This window comes from Schistocerca americana, chromosome 1, assembly GCF_021461395.2.
Source record: "Schistocerca americana isolate TAMUIC-IGC-003095 chromosome 1, iqSchAmer2.1, whole genome shotgun sequence".
Taxonomy (NCBI): Eukaryota; Metazoa; Arthropoda; class Insecta; order Orthoptera; family Acrididae; genus Schistocerca; species Schistocerca americana.
Genome location: NC_060119.1, coordinates 219,733,952 through 219,753,678, shown reverse-complemented (window position 1 = coordinate 219,753,678; position 19,727 = coordinate 219,733,952). Strand labels below are relative to the sequence as shown.

The 19,727-nt window shown below is 43.2% G+C and overlaps 1 protein-coding gene across 1 annotated transcript in view; it reads left to right on the top strand.

The window, feature by feature from the left end:
* The window catches only part of LOC124620651, a 383,337-nt gene that overhangs the window by 101,926 nt on the left and 261,684 nt on the right, over nt 1–19,727 (top strand). Inside the window, exons 8-9 of the mRNA XM_047147087.1 lie at nt 339–534; nt 7,678–7,827. Of these exons, the coding sequence (XP_047003043.1) occupies nt 339–534; nt 7,678–7,827 (346 nt within the window). The remainder of the gene's footprint in view (nt 1–338; nt 535–7,677; nt 7,828–19,727) is intronic.

Sequence of the window (19,727 nt, the reverse complement as noted above, 5' to 3'; positions counted from 1 at the left end):
CACATCCATGCCCGAGACAGGATTCGAACCTGCTACCGTAGCGACCTTGTCCAAATCGAGCTTGAGCTCCATCCGTAATGGCTTTTCATCAATGGGCTTATAGCCCTAATCCCACTTCTTCCCCTGCTTTTACGTACAGATGCGACACTGACGTTTTTGACAGTGTTCAGCCATTTCATGAACAGCTGTTCACCAACAAGACACCAGCAGTGAGATCGTCAGATCGAATATTGAGGACATAACAGTGACCTCGCCCGACCGTCAGGACCTTTCATCCACAGCTGAGTACTGTTTGCAGCGATATGAGCCGTCGGTGACGTTACTGCACATTTTTTCAGGCTTCAGCAACACCACTGACGCGACTTGGCTGCCCGTCAACGAGAACTACGAGACTCTGAACGCCGCGGCCCAGGAGGCGGACGACCGCAGCCACCTCAAGACGTACCGCCAGCTGGTGCAGCTGCGCGCCGACCCAGCCGTCCAGACCGGCGACACAAAGGTCAACAGCTCGGGCAACGTGCTTGCCTTCTACAGGTCGGTCGCCTTCTAACATTGTACTCCTAACTGCAAGTCTCATAACGGAGTGAGCTTCGCCTCACCTTCCATATCCGCCTTCCCTTTTCCATTTGCATGCTGTAACCGATGGGTAAATTCCTCAAAATCCAGGAACATCTTCACGAATCCTGTAAAATATGTCAATTTGAAGACCAAAACTACGTTCTTTCCCAGAAGCCTCCCGTATTTCAGTCAGCTGCCACGCCTATATCAACTGTGTCGACCTTTCCATACACCTCCACAATCTCCATACCTCCACATCCCATCTCAATGAAACTTCAGCAGTGCCCCACCATTCAACCAAGACTGCGAGCAGACATTTATCCATCCTGAAGCTTCGGAAAGATTAAAACTTTGTACTGGGCCGGGACTCTAACGTGTCTTTTATTTGAGGGAAGGAGAGCCCGAGCCGCGCGGGATTAGCCGAGCGGTCTCAGGCGCTGCAGTCATGGACTGTGCGGCTGGTGCCGGCGGTTCGAGTCCTCCCTCGGGCATGGGTGTGTATGTTTGTCCTTAGGATAATTTAGGTTAAGTAGTGTGTAAGCTTAGGGACTGATGACCTTAGCACTTAAGTCCCATAAGATTTCACACACATTTGAAAATTTTTGGAGAGTCCGATGGGGTGCAGACTGGGCAGGGGTCAGACTCGAGACCTGGCCATTGATTTTTTTTAATAAGTACCATGTCTAGAATACGTACTCCTAGCACCGCATCGTGCACTAAGTGAAGAAAGAAATAATCCCGGGACTCTTCTACGCTGAGGCAATTTATGGGTACTGTGCCACGCAGCATGACGCAGAGCGGTGCGCCGCTGCTCTCCTTACTCTCCATCATCCAGATATGTCTTCGAGCATGTAGTAGGTTATTCCACCAGCAGCCGATAGCGTTCCCGTCAGCTCAGTCAATGGGTATCTTCTCTTATCTGTTGTTGATCCAGCTGTGTGGAGGTTCCCGTAGGGCACTCTCTAAATACTTAGAAAAAAATTGCCTGTACCTCAGGTTCAGTACAATCTTACTATGACATTCTTGTAGTAGCTTCCAAAGGTCTAGTATATCTTTATGTCCATCGTGAAATAAATAGTTCACCACGTGCCCGTGCCATCATTTTGGTACTAGGGAAATACAGTTCATCGGGAAAAGCCGAGTTGCAATATGTTCCGGGGTTACTTGTAGACAGTACGCCAAAATTTGTCGCACCAAGCACCATACGTCTTCCGCTGAACCACATCTGCGACGGTGCTCGTCCGTGTCTAGTACTCCGCATTCCACACATAAAGACGAGTTCGTCGAAGCGCTATCAGCTGACCTGTTTATCCTTGACTGTGATGTACCATGCTGATCGGACATCTGTACTTATTGTAGCCGCGTGTAACGTCCGTCACACCTCCTTACACCATGAGGGTTCTTTACATCCACGATGTTTGGTGAACGCCTCCATTGCTGGTCGTGCCGTCGCCTCTTTCGTCGTTGGTAGTGAGATGGACATTTTATCGGCAATTGCTCTACCGTTTGAGCTAGCCGAGCTCGACTGACGACTCGTCTTCAACGCTTCACTTCCGCCAGACATCATCTCCTACACTACTGGCCATTAAAATTGCTACACCACGAAGATGACGTGCTACAGACGCGAAATTTAACCAACAGGAAGAAGATGCTGTGATATGCAAATGATTAGCTTTTCAGAGCATTCACACAAGGTTGGCACCGGTGGCGACACCTACAACGTGCTGACATGAGGAAAGTTTCCAACCGATTTCTCATACACTAACAGCAGTTGACCGGCGTTGCCTGACCAGGCAACGGTCGTGTAAGGAGGCGAAATGCGTACCATTAAGTTTCCGACTTTGATAAAGGTCGGATTGTAGCCTATCGCGATTGCGGTTTATCGTATCGCGACATTGCTGCTCGCGTTGGTCGAGATCCAATGACTGTTAGCAGAATATGGATTCGATGGGTTCAGGAGGGTAATACGGAACGCCCTGCTGGATCCTAACGGCCTCGTATCACTAGCAGTCGAGATGACAGGCATCTTAACCGCATGGCTTTAACGGATCGGGCAGCCATGTCTCGATCCCTGAGTCAACAGATGGGGACGTTTGCAATACAACAACCATCTGCACGAACAGTTCGACGATGTTTGCAGCAGCATGGACTATCAGCTCGGAGACCGTGGCTGCGGTTACCCTTGACGCTGCATGGTGTACTCAACGACGAACCTGGGTGCACGAATGGAAAAACGTCACTTTTTCGGATGAATCCAGGTTCTGTTTACAGCATCATGATGGTCGCAACCGTGTTTGGCGACATCGCGGTGAACGCACATTGGAAGCGTTATTCGTCATCGCCATACTGGCGTATCACCCCTCGTGATGGTATGGGGTGCCATTGGTCACACGTCTCGGTCACCTCTTGTTCGCATTGACGGCACTTTGAACAGTGGACGTTACATTTCAGATGTGTTACGACCCGTGGCTCTACCCTTAATTCGATCCCTGCGAAACCCTACATTTCAGCAGGGTAATGCACGACAGCATGTTGCAGGTCCTGTACGGGCCTTGCTGGATACAGAAGATATTCGACTGCTGCCCTGGCCAGCACATTCTCCAGATCTCTCACCAATTGAAAACGTTTGGTCAATGGTGGCCGAGCAACTGGCTCGTCACAATACGCCAGTCACCACTCTTGATGAACTGTGGTATCGTGTTGAAGCTGCATGGGCAGCTGTACCTGTACACGCCATCCAAGCTCTGTTTGCCTCAATGCCCAGGCGTATCAAGGCCGTTATTACCGCCAGAGGTGGTTGTTCTGGGTACTGATTTGTCAGGATCTATACACCCAAATTGCGTGAAAATGTAATTACATGTCAGTTCTAGTACAATATATTTGTCCAATGAATAAGCGTTTATCATCTGCATTTCTTTTTGGTCTAGCAATTTTAATGGCCAGTAGTGTATGTTTCACAGAACATCTCCTGCAACTTTGCAGGGCTAGCACTTCGTGAGGATAACAAAATGAGGAGACAGCACAACTTAGGGAACTGTCTCCCAATGGATTTTCACTCTGCAGCCGACTTCGCGCTGATCTGAAACTTAATGTCAGATTAAAACTGCAAGACAGACCGTGAGTCGAAGTCATGTCTCCACAATTTCCTCTTCTCCAGGAATGCTACTCCTCGTAGGTTGTAGGAGAATTTCTGTGAAATTTGGGAAGTAGGAGATGTACTGTCGGGAACAGAGCGTAGGTCGTTAGTCGTGCTTCGATAGCTCATTCGCTGGAGCACTTGCCCGCAAAAGGCAAAGGTCGCAGGTTAGAATCCCGGAGAAGCGTAGTTTCAGTCTGACAGGAAGTTTCAAATTAGCACACACTCAGTTGCAGAGTGAGATTTCAGTCTAGGAACAAGTTACCCATCCTGACAGCTGTAGCCGTAGTCCACATATTGTGATAAATAAAAGTGACTTACAGGTATGAGAAATTAAGATAAATGGGCACGGACTAAATGAAAATGTGTGTGTAAAATTGCTAGACATCCAGATAGATTGTGACAGAAAGTGAACAGCTGAACTAAAGAGTTCCGAATGGAAAACTGAGCACTTACTAACCTCTCCGTCCGACTTAACCACCACCCAACCTCACGTAATATATAGTCCATCACCCAGGATTGCAAACGTACTTTACTCAATTTCAACTGATGCTGTCTTCTGTAAATATCTTCTATGGAAGCACAATTAAGATAAAAGAGGTTCTTATTTTACAAAATCGAACAGTAAGAATACTGTTTGAAGTCGTTAAGAGCATAGGATTCCTTCTCGCTTGTAAATACATTTCCCCTAATGCCATTTTCGGCTGATAATATGACTGGATCTGGACGATCTGTGAATTTGAGGACGACAGCGCTACAAGTAAGCGTAATGACCATATGGACTATGCATCTCCGTGTAGCGTCAGAGTGCGCTTTGATGTTCTGGTCCAAAAACCTTTAACAGGTAGAAGGCACACGTCAGGCATGAAATCGCAAGTTCTCAAGTTAACCAGAGATAACGTACGTAAAAGAGTGTCTTAATAACCACTCATATTACAGCTATTGAGAACATTTGGGAATTTAAATTTCAGCTAACATTAAAGTTCTATGTATCCTATCCGGCGAGAAAGCTATATTCAACGTCTTTTCATTTCCATACGTAGTATTTCTTACTCCATTGCAACGTTAACCTCGTGGGACCAGATCAGGCGTCCTCACCAACGGCTAGTTGCCCTGAACAGCAATCTGCATCACATGGAAATTTCAAATGGGAGTCCTTTGACCATCTTTCCTATCACCCGGATAGTCGTAAAAACTACTTCACTTGTTTGTTCCTTCTGAGTAATACGTTCCGGTGAACATTTTGCCAACAACTAATGCTCTTAACGATGAATGTTTCGGTTACGAAAACCAGGCAAATGAGTTTGACTTAATCTCTTCCGAATATAGAAAAATAGTCTATCTTGAAAAATGAAAGTGGTTTTCAGTTAGGTACACATCGCATTTAAGTTATATATGCATTTCTTACCTACATACTGACTCAATATCGTAGCTCCAGTTGGTGTTTCTTTATTAAATGCCGGCCGCGGTGGTCTAGCGGTTCTCGGCGCTCAGTCCGGAACCGCGGGACTGCTACGGTCGCAGGTTCGAATCCTGCCTCGGGCATGGATGTGTGTGAAGTCCTTAGGTTAGTTAGGTTTAATTAGTTCTAAGTTCTAGGCGACTGATTACCGCAGAAGTTAAGTCGCATAGTGCTCAGAGCCAATTGAACCACTTTTTTATTAAATCACACATGCCATTTTTTATAGGGGAACCTATAAATAGAAGGACTGTGCTGTAAAACTATTGCTTCAAGTGCTGTGTGATGAAAGTAAGAAAATTGCGCTAAAACTCAGCTAAGGGAGTCGTAGAACAGCTTCTTGACCACAGGCGATTCTCTAGTACGAGATATGTCAGCAGTGAAACTCGACACCGCGCGACCGCTATGGTCGCAGGTTCGAATCCTGCCTCGGGCATGGATGTGTGTGATGTCCTTAGGTTAGTTAGGTTTAAGTAGTTCTAAGTTCTAGGGGACTGATGACCTCAGATGTTAAGTCCCATAGTGCTCAGAGCCATTTGAACATTTTTTTTTAAAACTTGACCCGCACTTGAGCTGGGCTCCCCTGATACCTGTGCTTTAGATCCAGACGCGGTATTTATGTGCTCCGTATTTTGCCATCAAATTACCAAACATTTTCCAGTTCACAATCTCACACGTGCTCTTTTCTTTTCCAAGTTACATAGATGGATACCGGCATGAGCTATAACACACCAAATCGTCTTCATGACAATACTTCGTTTACACCCGTCGGATAGTTCGTGCCTCAAATACTATTCCGTTTAATGACTCGTTACGAATTCGTAAACTCGATAATAGAGCGTTCATCTCAAGTGTGAGCAGTTCACGGTCTCTGGACGCTGGTAACTGTCGCACACAAATTTGCTTCCTTTCTTTCTAGAACGAGACCAAGATGGCGCCGCTATGTCTTTCTTTTAGCCATTTTATGTACATTATAAGATATTACGAATGAAACTGTTGTTTATTTCGGCATGGTTGCGCTCCATACCTCATCGGCATTTTAAAGCTTTTATATGACTGCATATTCTGTTCTATGGATCGAACTGATGCCATTCCAGTGCCAAATGCAGTAAGTAGTCACGACATGTGAAGGAAAGAAGACCATTTCAAATACAGCGTTTTGCAAATAATTGAAAATCTAAACTGGAAGAAAATCTTAGCGACAGCTGTTTTTGAACTACTCTTTGCTGAAATTGGATCGGGCTGTGAAGGGTACGATGGTACAGAACAGACCGATCTCTTCACTGACGGCAAAAGACTAAAAATAAAAGTCAACACATTTCTCGTCGACAACTTATTGTGTTCCATAGACGAATTGTCTATTGGACATTTGAAGCACAGAGACAACAAAAGTATTAAATACACCATTAATTTAGTTTAATTCAGTTCAGTTCAGTTTTTTAATGTTCTGCGTATCACTCTAGCATACTATCTACTGACGAACTCGTCTATGGAGAAGAAGGAGTTGTCAAGCAGAAATGATCTCCATTTTTTTAAATTTTAATTTTCGTCATTGGCCAGCACGTTTCATTCACAAGGCAGGTGCTGAATTATTTTATGATTGCATACTTTACTCATTTTTGTGCACGAGTGAGGTTAAGCTGCATTTAATGGAAATTATTTTTGTTCCCGGTGTTATACTTAAGTATGTTACTATTACTTTCATATTGTGTCTAATTTTTCACAACCAACTTCATAAGAGAATTAACGTAATGTGATGCTGTTGTTAGTGTGCCCACAGTGGCCTAGATGAAGTTCGATTATGGACACCAGATGTGATCCTTATGGCATTTTTCAGTGTAATGAGTACTTTTTCGTACATATGGAATTTGCACAGAAAATTATTCCATTGGACATAAATGATTGGAAGTGCGGAAAGTAAATTAATTTTCTAATGCTTTTATCACCAAAGTCAGTCATTTGGCGTACAGTAAATGTAACTGAACTCAGATGTTCGAAATGCTTTATTTTATGTGATTTCCGGTTCAAGTTCTGATAAATATGCACACCCAGGAATTTTGAACACTGAATTTCATTTCTTTCTGCAGTACTGTATTGTTGTTGATGACGATATACTTCGCCTTGTATTAAATTGCATGACTGTGTTTTTTTCTGAATTAAGTGGCAGCGCAGTTACCCAGACCAAGTAATAATACTTCTAAATAATTCCTCCTGTTGTTGCAGTTCTGTCAGGTTTGGTTGTGATGCATTTATCATCAGTAATGAGCACTACCTGTGCTTTATCAGTGTACCATGAACAGTCATTTATATGGAGGAAGAACAGTAGTAGTCCCAGAATTGAACCCTGTGGAGCCCCACTAGTAATTTGTCCCAACTGAGAAGAAGATTCATCATGAGACCTTCATGACTCATCTGACATAATCCTTTGTGACCTACCTGTTAAACAGTACTTGTTGTACTTATCTCCAAAAGAGTGAGCCATGCCCAGAGAGCAGAGTGCTTAACCAGTCGTTTGTGTTCGCAGGTCAGTGAACGAAATGGCGTCTGTAGTTGTGCTGGTGAACGTGGGAACTGAGGAAGAAACCGTGGACTTGGTAGACACGCTGCGTATCGTTACCGAGGAAGACGTGCTGGAAGTGTACGCCAGAAGCCTTGAGTCCCAAAAGGAAGAAGGGTAAGTGGGCTTGCGAGTGCCGCACTAAGCTCTCATAGTAGGTCACTTACGGCAAGCTTCGTACGCTTTAGACCTTTGTATCTATGTAATGACGCATCTCTCATAATAACGTAACTTTACCTAAATACACAAAACCGCAACCAGTCACTGTTTTGAATAATTGTTTATTATTCCATTAACCGGCTTTTAAACCTTTTACGGTTATCTTCAGATGGTTTCTGGAAGTTGCATCATTATTTCTAGCGTAACGCTGGGTACTGGCTTGCGACAGTATAGGCGGCTTTTTCCATTAGTGTCCATCTGTCTGTTTCCATTTTGATGGCTAGTTGGTTTATTACTTCACAAGTGATGATGAGGATGATGGCGATGACGAGGATAACGTGTTGGTCTGGGCGCTAGATACCAAGATCTTCGCAGCCTATACTACACTTTTTATAAGTATGGATAAAATGGCACAATAGTAATACTTCAAAAAGAATGAAAATATAAAAATATTCTAAAATACGCACGGACGCGCGGGCGCGCGCGCGAGCACACACACACACACACACACACACACACACACACACATGGGCGAAAATCACCCTTTTAGGAAGTTATGAAACTAAAATGAGAAATTAAATGGAAAGATTTAATACAGTGCGGCAGAGAGTTGTAACTGACTGAGTGTTGGAATAAAAAAGATGAGCCAACCATTCTGCAACGCAATAAAATCTCTGACTAAAAGCTCAGGCTAGAATCGAGACCCGACATAGCATGTTGTAAGCTCAAGCATACTTGTCTCGTTATTCACTAAAATAATGGACACATCCCCATCTAATTTTTTTTTTATTTTTTATTTTTTTTTTTTTTTTGCGCCTCGTCACAATATGAAATGTACTCAGGCAAAAAGTGGCTTGTATTGATTTGAGATTTGAACACCACAGGCATCATAGACTAGGTGGTCTTCTCGACATAGTATGAAGCCATGTGTCAGTAAGTAGTGCCCTATTCAGACACCGGTCGGAGTTACTTCATCCCACTGGAGTGACTGGGTATGCCATGGGCGGATCGTTGGTTTCACCGATGACAGTTTATTGCTTCTCGTTGTCAGCCAGTTTGACTCAGCAGCGAAATGACAGTCTGAAGGGGAATCACACATTGTATCATGCCAAGGTCCCAGCAGCCCACCTTCGCTGCTTGGTTTGCTTGATCGTTTCCTCAGATTGCCACATGTCCTGATACCCAGCAGAATGATACATTTCCCCCTTCCTCTTGAAGAAAGACAAGTCTTTTCGTCATTATCTCCGCTGGCTACATTTGGCGCCATGGGGGACACAACTGTTCAGCCATGGGAGTCCCCTTGCTTTGAACCACCAGCATACACTGTTTTGAAATCACGATGCCTGTCTAAAATGTCACGGTCTGGAGTGTCTATTCACAAACCCACACACATCCATCCACACATATGCGCGTGAAGATTGCCATTATTTTTGGAGATACTTTCCCCTCTCAGTTTAGAGTTACGCAAAAGAGTAATATTCACTTGTCATGGTATGCAAGGTATCAGCAGCCAATTCCTTGTTACTTGTAGCCATTTTCTAAAGCTTCTGTGCCGCACGGTCTGCGCGTCCTGTCACGGTTCGCGTGGCTCCTCCCGTCGAAGGTTCGAGTCCTCCCTCTGGCATAGGTGTGTGTTGTCCTTAGCGTAAGTTACTTTAAGTTGGATTAAGTAGTTTGTAATATTAGGGACCGATGATCTCAGCAGTTTGGTCCTATAAGATCTTACCACAAACTTCCAATTTTCTAAGGCTTCAGTGTACCTTACCATTTGCTTTAGTTTTACATATGTTGAACTAAATCCAACACATATTAGAAAAAGTTTCAATTCACTGAAATAATTAGGTGTTATGGTGATGAGAGGGACAGCAGAGGAGACGCCTATCGTATCGACAAGTATTGATTCTTAAGAACAGTCCTTCATACTATAGTACATTTAATGGTGAGACTGCCTGCTAGCTGAAGAGAACGTAATGCGACTACACGAGTTTCTAGTTAATATGTAATATGTTCATTGCTTTCTTCGTAAAAAGTAATAATGGTGCTCCCTTGTACACACGAGAATACTGTTTAGAGATGAGACGCGCTTCACACAGAAGAATTATTTTAACGTTACTGACATCCACTTTTAGGATCATGGCAAGCCATATGCGATCGCTGTTAGGTCTCATTCTCAAATGTTTTCACTGGACACATGAGCTACAATAAAAAAATTGCACAATAAGCTCTCCATTTATATCTGTGCTCTACAAATTACTGTGACGTGCATGACAGAGGGTACTTCCCACTGAACGATCTATTAGGGTTACTTAATGTGTACTTAATATCAGACCCTATACTAGCAAAGTATAACTAAAGTTTATTTACAACATACGCATTGGCGGGTAACAGTTGAATATCACTTATGTATTATGAGAAAAATAATGGTCCTAGTACTGATCCTTGTGGAAACCTTGATCCTACATCCCACCCATCTATTCATGTGTGAGGCGCTGGAAGAACGAATGTTTAAGTGCCTCTGCGCGTGATGCAAATACTCTAACTTTGTCTTCACGGACCCTGTAGGAGCAGAACATACGGGGTTGCACTACATCCCTAGGTTCCTCACTTCAGGCTGGTTCATGAAACTTTGTAAGTACACTTTCGAGGAATAGTTGGTGTCTATCTTCAAGATTCTGCCAGTTCTTATTTTACAGTATCTCTATAACTGTCTCTTGTGACAATTTACACTGCTGTTTTTTGTATACGTTCACTAGCCTCCGTTAGTCCTTTTTGCTAGGGCTCCCACATACATAAAAGATGTCCTTCTTGGTCAGCAACTCACTGAAAATAATGCACAAAGGATGGAAGTGGTGGCAACTATGTGTACTTAATATCAGACCCTATACTAGCAAAGTATAACTAAAGTTTATTTACAACATACGCATTGGCGGGTAACAGTTGAATATCACTTATGTATTATGAGAAAAATAATGGTCCTAGTACTGATCCTTGTGGAAACCTTGATCCTACATCCCACCATTATGCGCTGGTTGTTGAGGAGACATTATTTTTAGTATGGCTCAATGGCCGAGTGCAAGCCGTTCATTTTGCAACGTCAACTGCCTTATCCATTATTATTTAGAGCATAGATTTGGAGCTGCACTACTTTGAATTGTCTCAGTCTGTATAGCCATAATAATTACTGCATAGATTTAGAACGGATAAGCGGAATACGCCAGACACAAGTGGCAACGTGTGTTAGATCGAGAATTCTACAACCGCAAGTGATGTAATACCAGGGGTCGTGATCGAGCGATAGCAGTTGATACACACTCTGGTTCTGTGTACTCATAGTCCTTCCACATGTTAAAACTTACGTGCCCTTATCTGGTCTGCAGTCCTTCTTACGCTGAGGTGTAGATGGTGAGGCATAGCCACATTTTGCATTGGCCCAACAAACACAGAGAGAGTCCTAGGCCATTAAATAAATAACACACTACACTGACATAAACACCATCATGTAAATAACACACTGCCCAGCTAAAAGCACGCCATACTGCTGAGGCCCGGTGTGCTCCGAATAATCTGGTGTACAGTAATAACAAGACGAACGCAAAGCTACAATTGCCTCACACCATAATCTCCGGAATCTAGATAGTAGCTCCGACTCCCAGTTGACAAGAAACTCTAAAATTTAACTCACGAGCGACTGCCGTATGAGATCACAATAATACTACCTGGTACGCATGACTTTCAAGCACAACTCCAGGATACTTCTGCTTGACAACTACATACCATATTCTCGAAGACGATAAAAACTGGCACCCACAGTCGCGATCAAAATGGTCGTCAGCGACTATTTAACAAGACAATGAGACATTTCACGACACGATAATAAGCATCGTCCAGCTTAAGCTCAGCGAAGTGACAGATGACAGTAACGACCCGACATAAACATTTTTCATTTACGCTACCAACTTCTAATGTTGTTGGTATTGTCACAGTCAAAAACATAACTTCAGTGCAGCAGTGAAAGTCACTTCCTACGCAACTGTTCATATTTCGACTGTGCCAACACGTGATGAAAGATCAAAAGGATTTTACGACACTGAGGTGGAACTGCCATCGACCACAGGTCCGTCCTCAGTCAATACCCATCTCATTCTGCCTCAAATAAGGGCCTGTAAAGCCTGTTTATCACGTTTTAGCTGCTTTAGCAGTCAGCTACTTCACTTTCTCTAATATATACAATTGTGATTCGATAATACCGCACACTGGTTCCAACATTACCAGCTATCTAGTAATACTGCTTGAAGTAATTTTACGGTCGTGCTATCTGCTCAAAACCGTGTTTTTCTGGAAGGGCTACTTCTGCTTCTCCCTCCCTTCATGGTCTGTGATGAGACCAACTGCCTGCTGTTAAATGATGTCTACTCCTGCCAACCCCAATTGAGTTTTAATTTTTCGAGCTAGAATCCCTGCGCCAAGATTCCAGAACCCTCCCAACGATTCGACCCAGCCCCACCATGGGTGACTTGCATTTTGACCAGACCTCTACTCTAGCCTCGAGGCGAACGCACACTCGAGCGGATGCTGATGCACATGTTGATCTAAAGGTAGGATTAATATACGGTTACTACCAACAAACATTAAATTGAAGGGAGCACAGATTGACGATATGATCCACTATCCTTTCTTCCCTTATTCTACTGACTCTATCACGTAATTTACTTTTAGTAAATGAGATTGGTCAGTGAGACAGCAGGTCACCGCCACGTCTCAAACTGGACCCCACTTCAGCGACTTACATGTCCCTAACCTACCCCAGTTATCCAACCACTTGAAGGGGACATACAGTGTAATGTGGAATGTGAACCATGTGACACTCTTCGAAAAACCTCACATCGTTTAGAGGTGACAGCTAGAGGGACTGAAAATTTCCGTGGCCTGACCGGGATTCGATTCTGCTACCTTTCAATCTCAAGACACTTGCTTTAGCGTTAGACCACCAGGCCCTACTGAGATTACGCACCACATGGCGTCGCTAGTTCTAAAAAATGTACAGACATATTTGTATATAGTTCCCACAGGCAGTTGACACTGTCTTGGTGATTCCTCCATTTGCAGACAGCATTTGAATACTATTAACATAGTATGAGAAACATAATGTTCCTCGTACTGATCCTTGTGATAACTTACATACTTATATCTCACAACTGTGCACTGGTTGTTGTGGAAATTGCGTACTAGAACGCACTACTATTTCCTGCAGATTTACAGACTGGCTACTGTTTGGTTCCTGCAGGGAGATAGTGGGGACAAGGAAGGTGGCATGATCAGATACATGTTGTTGCGGACGTTCCATACGTACAACGCACTGGTATCTCCAACAACTGTACAAACAGACTAGTGTAGGGTTCCTGCAGGGATGTAGTGGAGACAAGGGAGGTGCATCGTCTCAAAGTTGCTTTCACTGGCGGACAACATTTGAATATTATTAAGGAGGGGACGTTCATGAAAAACAAAGTATTTAACAGATGCATCAAATCCACCATTTTGAATGCAGCAATGAAATTTTGTACCATGTTTTACATGAAATTAGCGAATTTCCTGTTAAGTTCCTTGCATTTAAAAAATAGTGTATGTCCCTTCTTCTCAGAAACTGTTCCACGAGATCTCCGTAATTTTTTTACGTTTAAACTCTTTGCATATATTAAGCTGCTGTCATGGAGTTTTTTGGATCTATCGAATAGGAGAATTTTAATAATTTTTAATTATAATTCTGTAAGTACGAGGGTTATTCGGAAAGTAAGGAACGATCGGTCGCGAAATGGAAAATACAGTGAAAATCTGATGAAGCTTTGCACAGATGTGTTGGGAACTGTGTCTAGCACGCCCGTCGACCGCATCATGTCGCTCTTTTCAGTTCTGAGCTCACAGTGAGAGCGTAAAGATGGCTAGAAATAAGCGTCTCCCGCTAAGCATTATGGTCTGGCGAAAGATTTCGCCTGAAGCTATGTAATCCACATAACATAACTGTCATGCGGTTCGTTCTACACGACAATTCTCTGCCGCACTCTGCAGGGGCAATGATGATGCTCCTGCAGCGTATTCAATGGAAAGTGTTTGATCACTCACAATACAGCCCGTAATTGGCATCCCCTGAGGCTCATCTCTGCTCAAACAAACTGCTGGCTATGAAGACAATATTTTGACACAGACGACGAGCTGCAGTCCAGAATACAAAATTGTCGAAAAGCACTGGCGGCTGTCTTCTATAAAGAGGGAATTGAAATGTTGGTATACCGCTACGACAGGTGTCTAAGTCTGCACGGCGACTGTGTAGAGAAGTAGCTGTGTAGAGGTACAGCTAACCTTGCAAATAAAACAGTTTTGATTTTCACTGCGGTTTCCAGTTCGCGACCTGTCGTTCCTTACTTTCCGAATAGCCCTCGTATAGTACAAAATCTATGCAACATTCTAAGCATTTTGCCACATATTCAGCTTACACTCAGAATTTCAACATTTGCTCATGACAACACGTTGGGTTTATAGATAAATAAGTGTGGAAATTTTCATAATTCTAGCCTTCATCTACTCTGAGAAAAGTTTATGCAAACCTTAAAACATAATTTTCAGGAAATGCAATGTAAAGTTCAATCTAACGTTTTTCATGCTACCTCCTCAGAAGACCAGAGATTTGTGCTCAGGGTCCTTTTTCTCTTCAAGGCTTCTCTTCTGGTTTCTTGTTTTCTAAATTCTTTCCACAATTGACTCTTCAGCTACAGAAGGGCACCTGTAAATCTATTTTCTCAAGACGTCTTGAGTGAAAGTTCCTATCTTAAAGCCCATTCCCTCTAATAACTTCATCTTTCCGAGATTTCCGTCATTATATACAAGAATTGTATCACAAGTAACAATTCCAAAGCAGATGAAAATGTGGTTTTAGTGCATCGTTTCTGTATGAATGAATTTAGAGACACTTTTGGAGTCTGCATATTTTCATCAACACACTTTTTTGGAAGTTTGGCCTTCTAGATGTATCCCGTGCAAATTTGCTTGAAACTAATCCACGGAATCGTTCACCAAGCTAGTATTGAAGCGTTGGTTCAAAAACCGGGCATGACTGTAAGGTTGCATTACACATTACAATATTTTTCAAGCACTTCGGGTGCGATTTCATCATTGTAACTCCATGATCTCTATTAATCCTTCTATTAATCTTTCTTTCTTCCTTATACTGGACACACAAACCGCAGGCGATCCTCAGATTCATTCAGTCCCGCTCCCACATCTTCCTGTCAGCTGCATCTTTTTCTCCTAGACCCAGTATCTGCATGTCTCCCATGGTATTATCCTTCCATCTCGTTCTCGGCCGTCCTAGACGTCTCGCTTCTTTCGTTTCTCTATCCATTACTGCCTTCATTACCGTGTTCTCCCTTCTCCGCCTCCCATGTCCGTACCACCTGAGTCTTCTAGTTTTCACACTCGCTGCGATGTCGGGTAGTGTGTATAATTGTCTGACTGCTCTGGTTTCCTCCACTGTTCATTTTATTTCACTGATCCATATATTTTTCTCAGTGCTTTCTTTTCAAAAGTGATGAATTGTTTCTCTCTCTCTCTCTGTCTCTCTTCTCTCTCTTTTTTTTTTTTTTTTTTTTTTTTTTTTTTTTTTTCAGGGCCTACATCTCGCTTGTGTAGCACACTATTGGTTTGACGATGGCTTGAAATATTCTTATTTTTTTCCTACTTGGATAGTAGTTTAGATCTTGTTATGTATAGCTCCTAGACATCTTCCCTCCACTTGAATGCTCGTTACGATCCCTTGTTCTATGAGGTTGATGTTGACACCGAAGTACATGAATGTGTCGGTGATCTGTATTCTTAGGTTCCTAATTGCTATATGGTCCTGAATGAGCTCTTCTTCCTATTGCCACGACCTTTGTTTTAATTTCATTTATACTTACGCCTACTTTCTTAGCTCCCTCCATCAGTACAGTTCCCATTTTCTCCAGATCTTCCATGCTCTTTCCTATCACCACAATATCATGTGCGAAAGCCAGAACATTTACTTTTTCCCTATGGTGACTCCTGCACATTCTTGTGTTATCCTCTTCGGGGTGTTGTTGAGTGCCAAACTGAACAGAGTTGGTGATATAGTATCTCCCTGTCTCACTCCTGTTTTTTTCTACCTTGTAGAACTCCCTCTGTACTTTCACTCTACATTTGATTCCATCACACACACTTCAGGTAGCTTTATCAGCTTGTCTGGCATCCCAGACTCTGCCATCTTCCTCCACATCTCCTCTCTCAGTGTGCTGTCATATGCTTTGATGAAGTCTGTAGACATACGGGAGGTATCCTGATGACAGTTTTACAGTGTGTAGATATATCTTTTTGAGTGTGAAATCTGCTAAGGTCATCAGTCCCTAAGCTTAGACGCCGGCCGGAGTGGCCGAGCGATTCTAGGCGCTACAGTCTGGAACTTCGCGACCGCTACGGTCGCAGGTTCGAATCCTGCCTCGGGCATGGATGTATGTGATGTCCTTAGGTTAGTTGGGTTTAAGTAGTTCTAAGTTCTAGGGGACTGATGACCTCAGAAATTAAGTCCCATAGCGCTCAGAGGCATTTGAACCATTTTGAACCTAAGCTTACACACCACTTAACCTAAATTATCCTAAGGACAAACACGCACACCCATGCCCGAGGGAGGACTCGAACCTCCGCCGGGACCACCCGCACGGTCCATGACTGCAGCGCCTTTGATCGCTCGGCTAATCCCGCGCGACGTAGATATATCCTTCCCGCTTGTTTTCAAACTTAGTTCAACCTGTTCTCGTGTCTTCAAGATGACTTCTACACTTAACGTTCGTCAGAAGCAACGTGCTGTCATAGGATTCCTATGCTGTGAAAACGAGACAGTAGGAAACAACCACAAGAGGTTGAAGAAGGTGTATGGAGATGCTGCTGTCGATCGCAGTACAATTAGTCGGTGGGCAAGCAGGTTACGTGATGAAAGCGGGCACAGCAGTATTGAGGATTGTCCTCTCAGCGGCAGGCATCGTACTGCACACACTCCAGACAATGCGCAGAGAGTTAACAAATTGGTGACTGCTGACAGACGCATCACAATGAACGAATTGTCACGCTACGTTGGGATAGACGAAGAAAGTGTCTGCAGGATACTGAAAGTGTTGGCGTTAAAAAAGGTTTGTGCCAGGTGGGTTCCCAGGATGCTGACAGAAACAAGAAAAACAGTATGCAACGAACTTTTGGAACAGTACGAGAATGGTGGAGATGAATTTCTCGGAAGAATTGTGACAGGTGATGAAACATGGCTCCATCATTTTTCAATAGAGACGAAGGGCAATCAATGGAGTGTCATCATGCAAATTCACCCAAGAAAAAAAATTCAAAACCACACCTTCTGCTGGAAAAGTTATGGCTACGGCGTTTTTCGATTCTGAAGGACTCTTGCTTGAGGCCATCATGCCACTTGAAACCTGTGGTGTCACCGCCAGATACCACACTTGCTAGGTAGTAGCCTTTAAATCGGCCGCGGTCCATTAGTATACGTCGGACCCGCGTGTCGCCACTGTCAGTGATTACAGACCGAGCGCCGCCACAAGGCAGGTCTAGAGAGACTTCCTAGCACTCGCCCCAGTTGTACAGCCGACTTTGCTAGCGAAGCTACACTGACAAATACGCTCTCAATTGCCGAGACGATAGTTAGCATAGCCTTCAGCTACGTCATTTGCTACGACTTAGCAAGGCGCCATTACCAGTTTATATTGAGATTGTTATTAATGTATCAACAAGAGCGATGTACACCAATTATGGATTAAAGTTAAGTATTCCAGCAGCAACGTACCTTATTGGCTATATTAATTACATTGTGCTGTTCCAGGCTTCACGCCAGTTTGCGTGAGCTTAAACGCGTGCATTTCGGCCTCCTCTAGCAACACGGTGTTGGCTCTTCTGCCAACACTACAAAACCATCATAAATTCTGATGCATATGTGACGACACTGAAGAAACTTCAAGCTCGACTGAGTCGTGTTCGACCACATCGGCAAAAGCAGGATGTTTTGCCGTTGTACGACAATGCACGGCCACATGTCAGTCAAAAAACCATGGAAGCGATCACAGAACTCGGATGGAGAACACTGAAACACCCGCCTTACTGTCCTGACCTGGCTTCATGTGATTATCATCTCTTTGAGAAACTGAAGGACTCTCTTCGTGGAACAAGGTTTGAAGATGATGAATCCCTTGTGCACACTGCCAAACAGTGGCTCCAACAGGTTGGTCCAGAATTTTACCGTGCGGATATACAGGCGCTGCTTCCAAGATGGCGTAAGGCAGTTGAGAGGGATGGAAATTATGTGGAGAAATGAAACTATTGTTCCTAAAGGAAGTACTACACACTGTAAAACTTTCAAACATGTAGAATAAAAGATGGATTAAAAAAAATAGCGTGCATTTATTTTGGAGTGACCCTCGTAGTATTTTTCTTAGTGTGAATATTTGATTGGTTGTTGACTTATCCTTTCTGAACCCACATGTGCTGTGTCTAATATATCTTCAGTGTATGGATTGAGCCGGTTCAGTATAATTCTTGATATTATTTTGTAGCATATGCGTAGTAGAAATATCCCTTTATAGCTCTGTGTCAACATTTTGTCTCCCTTCTTGTGCAAGGTAGCAGATTTCATAACTTCGGCATTACTTCTTTCCTCCACTCCTTTTATCAATGCGCCTAAACATTCATATGTCCTGTCTCCCCATTCTTTCATAAGCTCTGGTGTTATCATGTCTCATGTCTATGCCTAGGCCTTCCCATGTTTAGGCTTTTTATTGCCACCTTCACTTCCATCAGAGCTGCTTCTTCAAGTAATGGCTGTATGTTCTGGTTGTTTTCTGCCACGTTTCCGTTGTCATAGCTGTATGCCGGGCTGGTGGGCAGCTCTTTGAAGCATCTCATCCAGCTCTCTAGATTCCCTTCATTCGTAGTGGAAAACTGATGTTTTCCATTCTTATCCTTCATTATCACAGAATTACCTATTTAGTCCTTTCTACACCTTCTCATTGTATTTTAAAACTGTGTACTATCGTTCTGGCTACAGTCCGCCTCCGCCTATCTGTTTATTTACGAATGATCTTTCCTCTCGTTTGATTGCTCACCTCATTTCTCTCGTGGATGACCTGTCTTTATATTTGGTTTTCATATTCGTTATTGCTCATCATTGCCTGTGAGGCTGTCTTCCTGCCTGCACTGTGTAGCGACCCTTTTTTCTATCCCGACTTCCGTATCTTGCATGAAAGTAGGAATGTTAATTTATCTATACATTGACTGGTATTGAGGGGTTTTGTTTTATCCCGCCTAGTTCTTAAACTAACCCGTGAGTCACTGCACGTATTGTCTTCCCAGTCCTGAAGGAAAAAACCATAAGTAAATTAATACTAGTGTTTTAAATAGATTCTCGTTCACTTGTTTCAGTTACTAGTCTCCAGTTTATTCATGGTGAAAATCACGTAACCTAATTATTTATGAACCTAAATCGCAGTAAAGTTCAAGACCAATAGTCAGTTTCAAATTAACACGTTATTTTATTTAACAATAATTATTAATAAATCAGTTCGTTCACACGATCTCATTCAAAGGGGTTCTTTGAATAAGTATCTAATCAGGAATCCCGTCAATATCAGAGATACTGAACAATGTTCTGTCACTTTCGATAAAAAGATTGTTGCCGTTTAATATCCATGAACTGTCACGAACTATGATTACTAGTCGCATGAAGTAAAGCTTTTCCACTATCACAATACAAAGTCCGAATCTGTCCAAAAGTCGTTAATTCCGCAAAATATTTACATCTT